The sequence below is a fragment of the Zosterops lateralis genome, assembly GCF_965231275.1.
Source record: "Zosterops lateralis genome assembly, chromosome: 9".
In the NCBI taxonomy this organism is placed as follows: Eukaryota; Metazoa; Chordata; class Aves; order Passeriformes; family Zosteropidae; genus Zosterops; species Zosterops lateralis.
In genome coordinates, this window is record NC_139769.1 from 17,386,890 (window position 1) to 17,400,350 (window position 13,461).

The 13,461-nt window shown below is 37.7% G+C and overlaps 1 protein-coding gene across 3 annotated transcripts in view; it reads right to left on the reverse strand.

The window, feature by feature from the left end:
* The window catches only part of ARHGAP29 (Rho GTPase activating protein 29), a 50,095-nt gene that overhangs the window by 34,821 nt on the left and 1,813 nt on the right, over nucleotides 1–13,461 (reverse strand). For all 3 annotated transcript variants that reach the window (XM_083867389.1, XM_083867390.1, XM_083867388.1), the window contains exon 2: nucleotides 12,120–12,464. In XM_083867389.1, coding sequence (XP_083723515.1) covers nucleotides 12,120–12,381 — 262 coding nt within the window. In that variant the 5' untranslated portion in view covers nucleotides 12,382–12,464. The remainder of the gene's footprint in view (nucleotides 1–12,119; nucleotides 12,465–13,461) is intronic.

Genomic DNA, 13,461 nt, shown 5'->3' on the forward strand with positions numbered 1-13,461 from the left:
GATTCCAGTCAACTAACCCAGATGTGTTCAGCCATGCAGGCAGTTTTAACTTTAGAATACTTTAACCTTTCATTAAACCAAAATTTAGAGACCAGAAACCAGTAATGAAAATTACTATTGTTTCCTTATTTACCTCTTTCTGACAAATGAGAGTGAAAACACTACATGGCCATTTTAATCACTTTTCATTTCACTGAATCTTCCCAGAGATTAAGATTAAAGCTAGGTGAGGATAATGCTTCAACAGTTTCAGAACATATTTTAAGTTAGAATTGTAAATTGTCAAATGGACATAAGGCTATATTCTTTAGTATGAATGCATTAGCAATAAATCTGATCAGTCACAGTTCACAAAAAATCATATCCATTGGAAAAGGCAACCATACCACGAGTAGTGACTAGTTACTTATTCCTTATTCATGGACATTTCACTAAAACTTAGTCAAACAGTCACTAGACTGAACAGCTGCCAGTGGAAGATACTGTTAAAATAAAATGAGAACTCTTAAGATCTAAGCAACTATGATCCCTGCATACTGGTTCAAGTTCTGGGAGTCTACGAAGTAACATTCACTCAACATTTACAGCACTGATTTTCTGAAAAAAAGAACAAACCACAAAACGAAAAAATCTCCACTAAGTTGATCATACCATATCAAACTGACACACAGAAAGGGTAATATAAGACTTATGGTTTATTCATTCTACATAAATGAATTTAACTTTTAGTAACCAACATCAAGAGATTATCAAAGAATACTTAACCTTTAACTCATGTTAATTTTAGTCTTAAATGCTGTTTGTTCTACATGCCTGCTCCTTCTACTTTGAGCCTAAGCCACTGAGTGAAGAAGCTATTTTACTGCTGCTTGCCCACCTATTTTTCAAAAGACCACACAAAGCCAAGATTACAAGATAATATGGTGTTAAACAAGGGGTTTGTTACTTCATGCATTTATTTTAAAGGACCTCATAAACACAACTATGGACTGCTATAGGATGTCCATTTCTGGTTTCTTGACTGAAAGAAAAAAGTTACACTTTAAAATCAACTTAGATTTAAAGTTGTATTCAAATCCCTAAAGCAGCAGCTAGTAACATTAGTGTCTAGAAAACTGGTGAACATAAAGGATTAAGGGTTATTTGAAGTTCTTTCACTGATGTCCTGCTGAAACAACCACCCAAGAGGGTAAAGCCTGACTGCATAACTCACAGGTGACAGAGCCATTTGAATGGTCCAAAGGAAATATTTTTTAAATCTTCCCATTTACTAAACTCAGGAACAGTCAATCCCCACTGCAATATAATGTTTTGATACCAGTTAATTCACACTAAAACATTTTTTGAAGATTTTGTATAAAGAGAAAACATAGTAACAGTATCATTAAGGCAGCAACTGATGTCTCGGTGGCACTTGCACTTAAGACAACAGTAACTCACTGTACATCTCACCATGGATTTTTAACACAGCAGTATTTCTTCATAAATACATTGCAATAGAAAGATGAGAAACACTGCAGAATCCATTTACTTTGTGGTTCTGGATTTACCCAGCTGTTTCTCCCTAGTACCACTGAAGTTGTCATTCCAGGTCGCCAAAAATTTATATGCACCAGACCTATTGCTTTCTTTAGAAATTAAGTTCTCAGCTACTTTCTCTAAAATCTCATGTCTAGTCATCATCTGAAGCCCACTGTAGCTCTAAGGAGTTCTCCATTGCTTGCTGAATTTGTTTGCTTGTCCTTAACACAAGGGGTTAAATATGAATACCAGAAAGCATTTAATCTGACCACTCTGCAGTCTGAATCCTACTGTTAGTTTCCCCTTCTCCAGCACTGGCATAAGCTACTTATCACAGTCACTTTCTCAAAGCCCTTCAGAAACTGTCTTCACTCAACCATCACAATTCATGTGTACTGCTAGGCTTTCAGATAAACAATTTGCAGCTTACTCAACACAGAACAAAGCACACGGAACTACCCCTCAAAAAGCTGCCTCCTTCAACTGCTCTTCTGTCAGGAGTTGATAACCTACTTGTGAGCTGAGACCACTGCCCATTTTGACCACCAATCTTCACTGCTCAGCACCTCCACTTTAGTGATTCCAGTAAACACTTTTTTCCCCACTTGTTGTCAGCACTGGACAACTTCTGGACAAATCTTTTAGTTCCATAGTTGTGGTACAACAAAATAACTTACATACCCTGTACACGATCAATGAATGAAATAAAAAGTCCATAGGAGAAACAAACAAAAAAACCTCACAGAAAAGCATTCTACTAAAGAATCCATTCATAACACTATCAACACTAAAACAGCAAGATGAATTTGTGAACACTGAGCAGACTTTAGGCTAATGCTGCAGGAATACGATGTCCATGACTATTTCAGTGACATCTGATCTTAAAGGTAAGAGTTTAAGAATACAGCTGTAACCCAAAAGTACAACATTGACTGAGATGTTACCTTCCCTCACAACACAGAGCCCTAAAACAATCACACCTGAATAAACTGGAAAAAATTAAATACAATACTTAGAGAAGAACTTGGAAATGCAAAATATAATGCCAAGTCTAAAGATGTCAAAGCCTCTTTTTGAAAAGGCATAAAAGTGCTTTAATTCCACCATACAAATATACTCCCTGCAACGTACTGACCTACAATCCTGCAACTGACACTTTCAATTATTTATTCATTTTTTATCACATCTTTGCTGAAACTTCTCGCTAGGTTTTTCCCATCTTGCAGATTTCTAAAGCCAGGAAAGGATTGAGACATGACAAGAGTTAGAACAACACCTGATTCCTTCCAAAATAAGAACCTCCCCTTCCCTTTAGCATGTATGTGTAGCAAGAGCCACAATCCCATGGTCATTCTGTGTCTCATAAATAAATAGCACTGACACAACTTGTACCGACATCATGAACTGCTGCAACACCCACCTGCAGGCCCTGAATCCAAGCTATACACAGCAGAGAGAATCAACAAATCTGAAAAAGGGAACATGTTATATTACTAAAATATCTTAAATATCTGAAGCAGTTCAGTCATGACAAAGAAAACAAAACTGAAGAGGTAAGTTTTGTTAACTTAAGATTAAAACTGGTTTATCAACTAAAAATAACTGTAATTGGCAACTAAGAATTCCTACATACTTTTAAAAATTAGTCCAAGAAATTATTCAAACAATAAAGGAGAAAAAAACGGTGAAAAGGAAAAATCCTTTGTTCAGTTAAATCACAGCCTCTACAAAAGAAAATTCCTCAAGTCCTAGGTTTTGCAGTTAGACTGTTCTGTAACAAATTAAGATGAAAGTCATTAAGATGAAAGTTTAACTCAAAGGTATTTTCTCTTACATGAGTCACCTCCGTCTTCCATAAAAAGGGGCATTTTAGGCAGACAAAGGACAGAGTCCCCATAAAGTCCCTATTTTCCTGAGAAAAGGGAAACAGCTACGTATGGAAATCAAGCTCCAAGCCCTGTATCAAATCTCCTACCCTGCCATGCTGTTCTAACTCTAATCCATTACCAAGACATGAGCTCTAACAATCAAATCACTAAAACTGTCAGGTTAGATGAACATTTGCTCAGAATTAAGAAACAAGTCAGCTTCAGTTCTGTGACTTGCGACGTAAACAGGAAGAACAAACACTTCCAATAAAGCTGGTGGGAACATAATGGTTTAGTCTATGAAACCTTCATGAAGTCAAGATCATAAAGATGACAATTACAACTATTAACTCTATGCTGTCAGGCATACAAAAATTATTTGTATTGATGTTCTCCTTTTATCAACTTTGATAAGTTGATGAATGAGCAAAAGGAGAAAATTGAACACTTTCGTGGATCCACTATAATATATTTCACCAAGAGTGAGAAACTCATTTATGACGAGCGTTTTTTGTTTTGTTTTTAAACATAAGAACTCCTACACGTACATGGGAATTGCTCTTTAGAACACAGACTGGATATGGGTCAAATCTTATCTTTCAGATGTTATGACAGTTCTTTGAGAGATACAAGTTGGTTTTTGGTTCAAGTGCTGTGGTTACTTAAGCTGCAAACTGTATTAGAAGAATTCTTGTGGTTGAAAGGTCTAGCTTTACTTTCAAAAACGAAAATATGACTATTCATCCTTTTCCTCACTAGGAAGGAATATTGAAATATTGAAGTGTGCATGCAGCTTTTAATCTATTTCAATATGCTTCCTCAGTAGTGACCTTTCATCTTGCTGATCTTGTAATTTCAGTTCCATTAGTCTAGTTGCTGTGATGGGAAGGGAAGCTAATTCTAATTAACACTCCAGGCTCAAAGTGTTTCAAGCTCCTTTTGTACCTCAGAAATGTGAAAAGGAAGAATAATGAAGTTTTTCCTTGTATTACATTTTTTTGCACTTCAAAAGCAACATAAAAATGAAAAATGCCTGTGCTTTCTTATAAATAGCTCAGAGCTTTCCTAAAGAAAGATATGCTAATTATTTAAGTCAACAAAAATATCTGACTGCACTTAAGGGTTGATTTTACATTTTAAACATTCACAAGCTTTCAAGACACCCCCCTCCTGACTGCTGATCTTAGACACTATAGCAACAAGTGAACATTTGTTCTGAAGGAATGTGGAGTATGCAACTGGGGGAGGGGTAGTACTATCAGCCACAAACTTATCTCCTGGTCCGCTAAGTTATTATTTAACTTCAATCTTCCCTGAAACTGAAGAAACAACATTTACTATCCAACATTAGCAACCAGCATTTAACAGGCAGCTTGCACTTTGACTATGAAGAACACAGATTTCCTTGAACTCGACTTCAAGAGGAGGTTGGTTTTTTCCTCCCTTTCAGAACAGTGGAAACAGAAGAATTGTTCCATGACTGCAGATGAATTAAGCAGTGCACTATCATTGCAAACTTCCAAAACAAAATACCCAGCTCCTCTTGCTCTGGCCACAGCATCTGAAAGCCCAAGACTCCCTGACAAAGGCCTGCAGACAGCAGACTCAGGAAACAGGAGGCTTGGGCAAAACAGACTGTGGGATGATCTGGAATGAAATGAAAGGTGGGAAGTTCACTCTCCCAGATTAAGTGCAACATTCCTGGGGAAAACCTATGGCTCATAGCTATGCCTGCCTCCCATAAACTGACTGTAAAATACCTTTTGTTTGCACTGCTGTGGATCTGCCTTCATCCAGGCTGTACATCACCCTTTCTTTGTGTAACTTCTCAAGTCTGAGGAAACTGGACAGGAACTGAACATGACTCAGAGCCAGGGATCGATCTCAGTGCTTTCTGTCCAAGAGGGACCAGAAAAGGATGGTGGAAAGTGAAGGAAACATGGGAAAATGACCAGGAGGTCTCTGGCTTGCTGTGGTCCTATAGTTACACTAAAAGAAGCAGCATGTCTAATTTTTTTCCTTTGAGTTTTGCCATTAAAAAACCCACAAGAAGCTCTTAAAAAAAGTCACTATTATTGCCTTTCAGTTCTTAGCAATAATTTCATTTGTTAAAAACAATTAAGGAACTATTTACGTTGTTCTTATCCTTGTTTACATCCTTTACATCTTTTAACTTGAAAGACTATTTTAGATCTGTGAAAGGGCAATTTCAGTTTCAGATTGACAGAACTTCTACACAGCAGTGACTACTATTTGGAGATATGTGAAAGGGTACTAAGGAATTTCCAGGTCAGAAAGATTGGAAGCAGATATGACTTTGCATGTAAGAAGTAGGCTTCAGACAGGCAAGTTTAGAAGATGACTGACAAATCTGAGTGTGCCAAAAGCTCAGTGCTAAAGTGACTGGGTAATTTGCCATCTACAAAGGGCATTCTCTGCTTTCTGTCCTCCCCTCCACCACCCCACCTTTCATACACCCCTGTCAAGCTCAGCATTCAATTAAGGAGACAAAGGAATTGATACAGGTTTTAGCAGTGTATGCTGTGACCCCAGACTGGAGGGCCACATCAACCCTCACAGTCCTGTTCCATTTTAACCTCTGGCCGCTTGTTCCTTTGCCAGCCACCTTCTCCCTCTTTGCTGGTACTCAGTACAACCTGACAGCCAGATCACGGAATTGATCTGACTAAAAACTAGTTCCTTTCTTCCTAGGTCTAGTTTTCAGGTAGATCTGCCCCCAAAGCTTGGCTTGCTATGCAGTCACCAGAGAACTACCACCAGTGTCAGGAAGAAACAGTGAGATCACAGCAGCTCATGTAGAAGTTTCTTTGTAAACTGCTGTGAAAATAGACTATTAGCATGTTTAAAACAAAGCCCCAAACATAACAAGCTTTATAAAAAGAAAACAGCAGTTTTAGATGCATCTTGAGGATTTTAAACAGTTACAAAACTCTATCAACAATTAAGCTGCTGATGGAGAGGGGAAAATAAAGGCAATTCCAACAGGAGCACGTCAGAAGCTACTCCTTGCAGCTGTCCCAGCCTGGTTTAGTCCTGGCCACCGAGGCTCAAATGGACACTTCTGCTAACTCTGCCACGGGAACAATAACACCTCAAGCAGTAGACTCAAGTTGTCAGAATTCACCTTTTGACATCTAATTTGATTCAGCTACAGGATGAACAATCTTATTCAAATTAGACAAATGCCTTTAAAAATGCAGTTAGTTCCTTGTGGATCAAGCTTGAATAGAGCTACAAAGGACAAAAATCCTATATTTTAATAATAAATCACAGAATTATTCTTCAGATACTGCAAGCATATTGCCTTTTGATAGATTATGGAAGTGATAAACCTTAAAATTCCACTTTAGATTATTTGACAACATTCTCAAGTATTTTTATTTCTGTAATACTACTTATGAGTTACTAGACAGTTTGTTTTCCTTCTTTTTTTGTGCTACATGGAATAAGAGAAACAATGTGCTACACATTACATGGATTCCTCTGCTTTTTCCCTAGCAATTCTCAAAGGTCATTTAATAATTCACAACAGGTTGTTTACACATTTGATAATCACTATGTTTTCACAGTTCCCCAAAGTTAGCTGCCCTGACAGCATTTTACTTTCCCTTCTCTCATGAAAGTTTTTTATCACACAAAATAGCACCCAGCAGAAAACCAGCACTATCTCACACAAAAAGTCCAAAGAGATAAGTCCAGCTGCCCTCAAATCAAAACAAATATAAAAAATGCCCTCAACTGTTGCTTCCAGAAACTGTTGCAAAGAAAAGTAAATACTCTATCAGATCCTTGTTTAGAGCAGTTTGTCCACCTACCAAGTATTCATAGTATGAGGTGTCATTAGACAGGCAAATACATCCAGTTTAAGGTGTATCAAAGAGAGCACCTTTCACTGAGGAACATCAAAATGGGAATAAAGAACAAACAGCAAAATTACACCTAGTATTAAAAATTATCATAAATTCAATCTGTAATCTTCATGGCAATAACTAATGAACTACAGATTTTCCCTAGCAAAACAGGTCAAACCAACTTCCAAGAGCATTGCCTCAGAAAAAAAGGACATCAGTATTTTAAATGATAAGAAAATAAGGAAATAAAAAATGAAATGCTAAAAATAGTTCAGTGCCTTAATCATACTAAAAATAGGGACAATATACATTATCAAGGCAGATAGAGCTGAAGAGAAATCATTCACCTTTGACCTCAGGCACTGTATTCAGAAATGGCCTCCAGCTTTTAGTGTAGCACGCGATTAGTGCAGATCTCTGCTGTGCTAAAAGAAGGTTTTAAAGTCACTAAATACTACAAGGTCCTCATTTTGAGGAAACTATTTACCTTGAGACACCTTTAGAATTGTCCCACTGGGGTGAATATCTTATCCTTCAAAAAAAACCCCAACCTGATAGGTTTCAAGTTAGGTAGCATTCCTGATGCTTTTGAAAGTATTGGTGCTGCTATAAGGAGAATGCAAACATTCCTGACCGGGCCATCCAGCTTCAGCAGTACTTTTGCCTCTGCTTCAGTTTAAAACAAAAAAATCAAAAAACCACCAAACAGACACCAAAGCCAAAAAAACTCCAACAGAAACACGCTCTAAATCAAAAAAATCTATCAAACTCTAAAAAATCAAGATGCATTCTGATCCTCAGAGAAATCTGTGATGAAAGATAATAGTTTTATCTTGTTACTCTGGTTCTAAGATACCTGAAAAAAAGAATATACTAACATTTTAGAATGAATTATAATTTACATTTGTTGAAGATAGGATGAAAATGAAGAAAAAGTTTTTGCTCATTAAAAGGATGCAGAATTACCCACATGAAGTACACAATATCACGCTTTGAAGATTACTTCAAAGTTTGTGATAAAGTAAGCAAAAATTCCAAAATACATTCTAAAGAACAGTCAAGAAACCTACACATTAAAATGTAATTACTCCTGCACTTTTAAACCACATACAAATTTTCCCCTTTGAGCTATTCATAATGAAACACAGTATTTCCCACAGTCTCAAGGCCAGACCTTATAGTATATATTGTATTCCTTAAAAAAAAAAAAAAAAAAAAAAAAAAAAAAAGTAGTAGATGTCACAAAACTAGTAGCTAAGTACCTTCAGAGTAGAGAAACAGGAATGCTTTCCCCCTCTCTAATGCAATTCAAGCAAAAGCTACTATGCACTGTTTAAAGACTAAATACTTACTTGCAGTTCATAATTACAAGATATTTTACTGTGTCCTAAATATTCTTTTGAGTGGTCTTTTTAAACCTGAGAAAATGAATCTCATCTGTGCAAAGATCACACAGTAACATCATTTATGTAAAGCAACAGTAAGATTTATTACATGCAGTAAAAGCTTGGGCTGTAATCACCAACCTCATACATAAATACCTATTAAACAGATTCTCAACTTTGCCTATCAGTACAGTAAGCAATGTTTTTTTGAACTGGTAGATTCTCTAATACAAGTTTGTAAGAGTTAGGTCCTGCATGTTTGGGACAAGAACTAACCTCTTCAAGTTACAGGATTTACCTTAAATACACCTCACAGATTTCAAAATCTTTAATAGTTTCAATAATGTGCTCAGGTTTTTAAGCCCTCAGCAGATGTCCATGGGAAATAACTTGTAAGTTCCTAAAACTGCTTTTACCATGGGAAGTTACTTACAACCTTGAGTGACACTACTCTGAAAACCACAGATTTCAGAGGCTCCAGCCTTTAGATTGTACTTCCCTGTGTGTCCTACCTTTCCAAAGAGGGCTGTAAGCTGAAGGTAACAATAAGGTTCTCACAGTCTCAGCTGATAGCTGAAATGTTACTGTTGGAACTCGAAGCACAGAGAAAGCTCACCAGCTTTCAAGCCATCATGTCTTAAAAGTTTGTACTTGGGATGAACATTAAAAAGGAAAGAAGTAAACCTGGGGCACATCAGGAAAACAATGCCATCCATAAAACTGAACAGTCAAATGAACAGCACATATTATAGGAAATGATCTGAGTATGCTGGGTATTAATTCAACATACACTCTCAGGTCTGACCTTCCAGGCAGGGATTGCTAGGGAATTTTCATTATCTTCTTAACAGAAAAGAAAGAAGACTGACTTATTATGAGACTGCTCAATAAATTTAAATTATCTCTAACTTCATAAAGTACAAACGCTACAACCAAAGACAACCTTTCAGTCCAAACACAAAAACACAATGACAACAACTGTCCTTACTAGTCATAGCCACATGACAATCTTGCTCATCTGGAAATTTAGCTGAAGACTGGACCAAGAGACTGAAGCACTACCTGCATCAATGTTTCAACCTGTCATCAAGTAGAATTAAATATAAAATTTTTGAAACAGCACTGGATTCATTGACCTAGGTTCAAAAAATGCCCAGAGCCCTCTTTTAGTGAAGACAATGGTTAAGTATCTCGACCTCATGCCTAAGGTTGAATCACTAATAACAGAATGTTACATCCAATGAATGCAAGGCCTCAAGGACAGCAAGAACTGAAGGGTATGGAACATATGGTATTACACTCAACACAAGAGACAACTGCAGCTCTCTCATGTCCAAACAGCTGTCAAACATTTAAACTCTATCAGTTACATTCAGAGTGTTTTGTTTGCTGGTTTGGAGTGCTTTGGTTGGTTGGCTGTTGGTTTAGGTTTCCCTTTGTTGAAGAGTATCAAAAATTTATTCAGCATTACGACAATGAGCCTAGTGTAAGAAAATTAAATCATATTAGCAAAGGAATGCAAAGAGAAGTAGCCTTGAAATCTGTGGAGTATTTAATTTACCTAATACTCCCCTGAAGAGTTTTCAATTTACTCTTCATGCGACAAATCAACTTGCACCGGTACCATAAAAAAAACACATTCCAAATCTGTAATCCCAAGCCACTTATGTTCTAGTTTAGACACAAACACGTTACAACCAAAAAATCTCTTAGATTTGTCATCCAAGATTGGATCACTACATTGGAGGAATGTTAAAGTCAATCACAGTGAGTAACTTCTGTGCTCTTCCATGATAGCTCAGGTACCACAACCAGAGAATACAAGCATCAGTCAGTGTGACACTGAAGGGACACACCCTTGGCAATCAGCTGCCAACCACTGCAGGACCCCAGCAGCAGAACGGGGACAACTGGGAGCCACATGGTCAAGCCTGAAGCTACTGTGCATCACGAGTTTAGACAAACCTGCCAGAGAGGCAACACAACTAATAGTTGATGCAGAAGCTGAGGAAACACTGGTTAGAAGCTGAAAGACCTACAGCAGTCTCTAGGCATGCTTACCAAGCAAATATGAACACTCACTGATGCAACCCTTCCAAAAAGGAAGAAAAATAAGTTCCTATCCCTGCAACTGAGTCCATCTTCAAATAATTAATGTAACTAATTTCAGGATGGTGGTAAGCTGCAAGCATTACAAGCTAGAATGTTATGTGCAAGAAGTCTGTTCAACCACCTTAGTAAGGTTTTGTTAGTTTTCGGACAGACAATTGCGAACATTTGCCAAACATTAGAAAATGCAAACCAAACTATGCAGCCTCCAGAAAGTGATCTCCAGCAGTAAGCAAGGCCAGCATTACAGAGCTCACTATATTAAGGGGACAAAGGTCAAAAAGAACACGTCCAACTATGGAAGAGAAACATCTTTCCTTTATAAATTATAAATCCTTCAAATGGACAACACTCACAAATTAATTTTATACCATATTATAAAATAAGATGACAACTCTTTTCTCTGTTGGTTTTTTGGATGTTTTGAGCTCAAAATTTTAAACTGATAAGTAACTACTGCTGCGTGGCAATGGGAACAGTTCAGTGTTTTGATAGTCCTTTCCTACAGGATGCCTATTTCATTCTCAGCAGGCACCAGACACCCAACCTCACAAATAACTCTGCTCACCCTGTGTGCTCAGCAAAAACCACGAGGACAGAAAGTGATCACTAGTGTCAAATTATTGCTCTTTTAAGAATTGTTCACACACATTTTAGCAGCAGTATTTCAGCCATGTGAACACTCACTTAAACACAGAGGTGACTGCAAATGTTCAGCACTCAGAACATTTATACATAACTGCTCTGGCTGTCACTTCAGTTATTAATGCCACAAGATTTAGATAAAAGCTTTCCTGCTGATGACCAAAGCTGAACTAATGGTATTTCCCCGAAAGAAACAGGGACACAATAACGCACACCTCTCGCAAGGAAGAAAATTTGCAGTTTCCACCTGCTGGCAGAAGATGGTAAATACTTCTCTTGCAAAGGAAGACAATGTAGTTATAGTCTACCTTAAAACTCAAACTATTATTGTGAAAGATTTTAAAAAACCAAATCAGCCTAGAAAACTGAAACATAAAATACTATTAGACTTGTCTGGAATTACAGAAAACATTCAAGTGGTTAAAAAATTAATCAGTCGATGGTCTCACAAATTCAAGCATCAGCTTAGACAGCCTGCTAAGATCTTATTTTCCCTTGTTATGATTGTGAAACAGATTGCACTGCTCTGGTGAGGAAATGCAGAACCCAAACTAAAAACCATCACTTCCCGTAATCATCATGCTGGGGGTGGGGAGGGAAGAGGAAGGGAGGATAAATGGTGAAGGTAAAGGGCAGAGGTAAACAACCACAGCAAACACTAATTAAAACATATTGTTAAGAGTTTCAGAAAATCTAAGAATTAAGAACAACTGACACACCTTCTGAAAGAAAGGCTTCCTTCAAATAGAGTAGCACATCTGCAAATTTTCTGACATCATTCACCAGTTGCATGATATATTCTGGATCCACAACAGGATTATCATAGCAGTCCGAGTTGGAGCTGATGCTGCTCAGAGAGCTGCTCTTGGTGCTGCGCCCCATTCCCCAGTTTCCTGAAGTCGAGATGGTGAAGAAGTTGGAGGTAGAGAGTCGGGCTAATCCCAAACCACGCTTGTTACTCCCGCCGTTCTGCCGCAACATCCCAGCAGCCGCTGCGCCTGCGGAGCTCCCGAGTCAACACTCACTGCCGCCTGATGTCCATTGGACACGCCAAAGGTCAAACCCTGAAAAATTGGGGAGGGGGAAGGAGGAGAAGGAAAAATGCTGATTAATACAGAAATACACGTGAAGCAGTACTTTTGTACCGACAAGATCCAAAACTTCTTTCAAGATGATACTGCTTTACATAAATACGCTAAATGGAGTACTATAAAGGCTTTGGCTATTTGAAGTTATTTAAATTTGCACAGCAGATAGATTGTTGCTTTAAAAAAAAAAATCAATGGCATGCCAAAACTATTTCAAAGGCTAATCATGATGCATGCTTATTTAATGAGAAAAGTTTCTGCCATGACTATTTAGAAATTGCATTCTCTACATGAACCAAGACCTATTCTTTACCATGAAATGTTACTTCATTTGCAAAGACACCTGACATGATACAGATGATGATCAACATCCCTTCTTGCATGAACCACCAAGCTGTATTCAGCATCCTGTCTCTTAAGATAATACACACAGTCTTGATCTGATAGGATGAATTTTCTTTGTGCAGTGCACCAAGCAAGAAACCATGGCCTATCACAGTTTGTCTCAGAAAGGAAAACATGCTCAAATGAGTTATGTGGGCTTTTCAGCCTGCTATCTATCAATATGAAAGGCAATCAAAGCAAAAATGAAGAGAATGAAAAAATATTTCAGTATCAAAGTTTATCTGCAAGTCTCAGAGCAGTTATCTTGAATGATGTTGCTCTGCTCTGAAAGTTCCACCATAAAAATGCACAATTTTGGAGGAGTATAAAGTAGGAAACTACCTGCCTTCCATTCCTTTAGGAAAAAAAAAAACAAACCCAAACAAACCAGAAAGCTCCTGAAAAGTTTGCCATGTCGGGTTAAGCGATCCATTTCAAAGCAAACTGCAGGTGGCAGAGTCAGGTACGCTTCCAGCAGCTCCCACAACGCCTGCTGTTGTTCTCTCAACACCCGGAGAAATTCCCAGTGTTTACACCACAGCGTAAACACCACAGGGGAAAAAAAAAAACCCAAATTGGAACACAACAG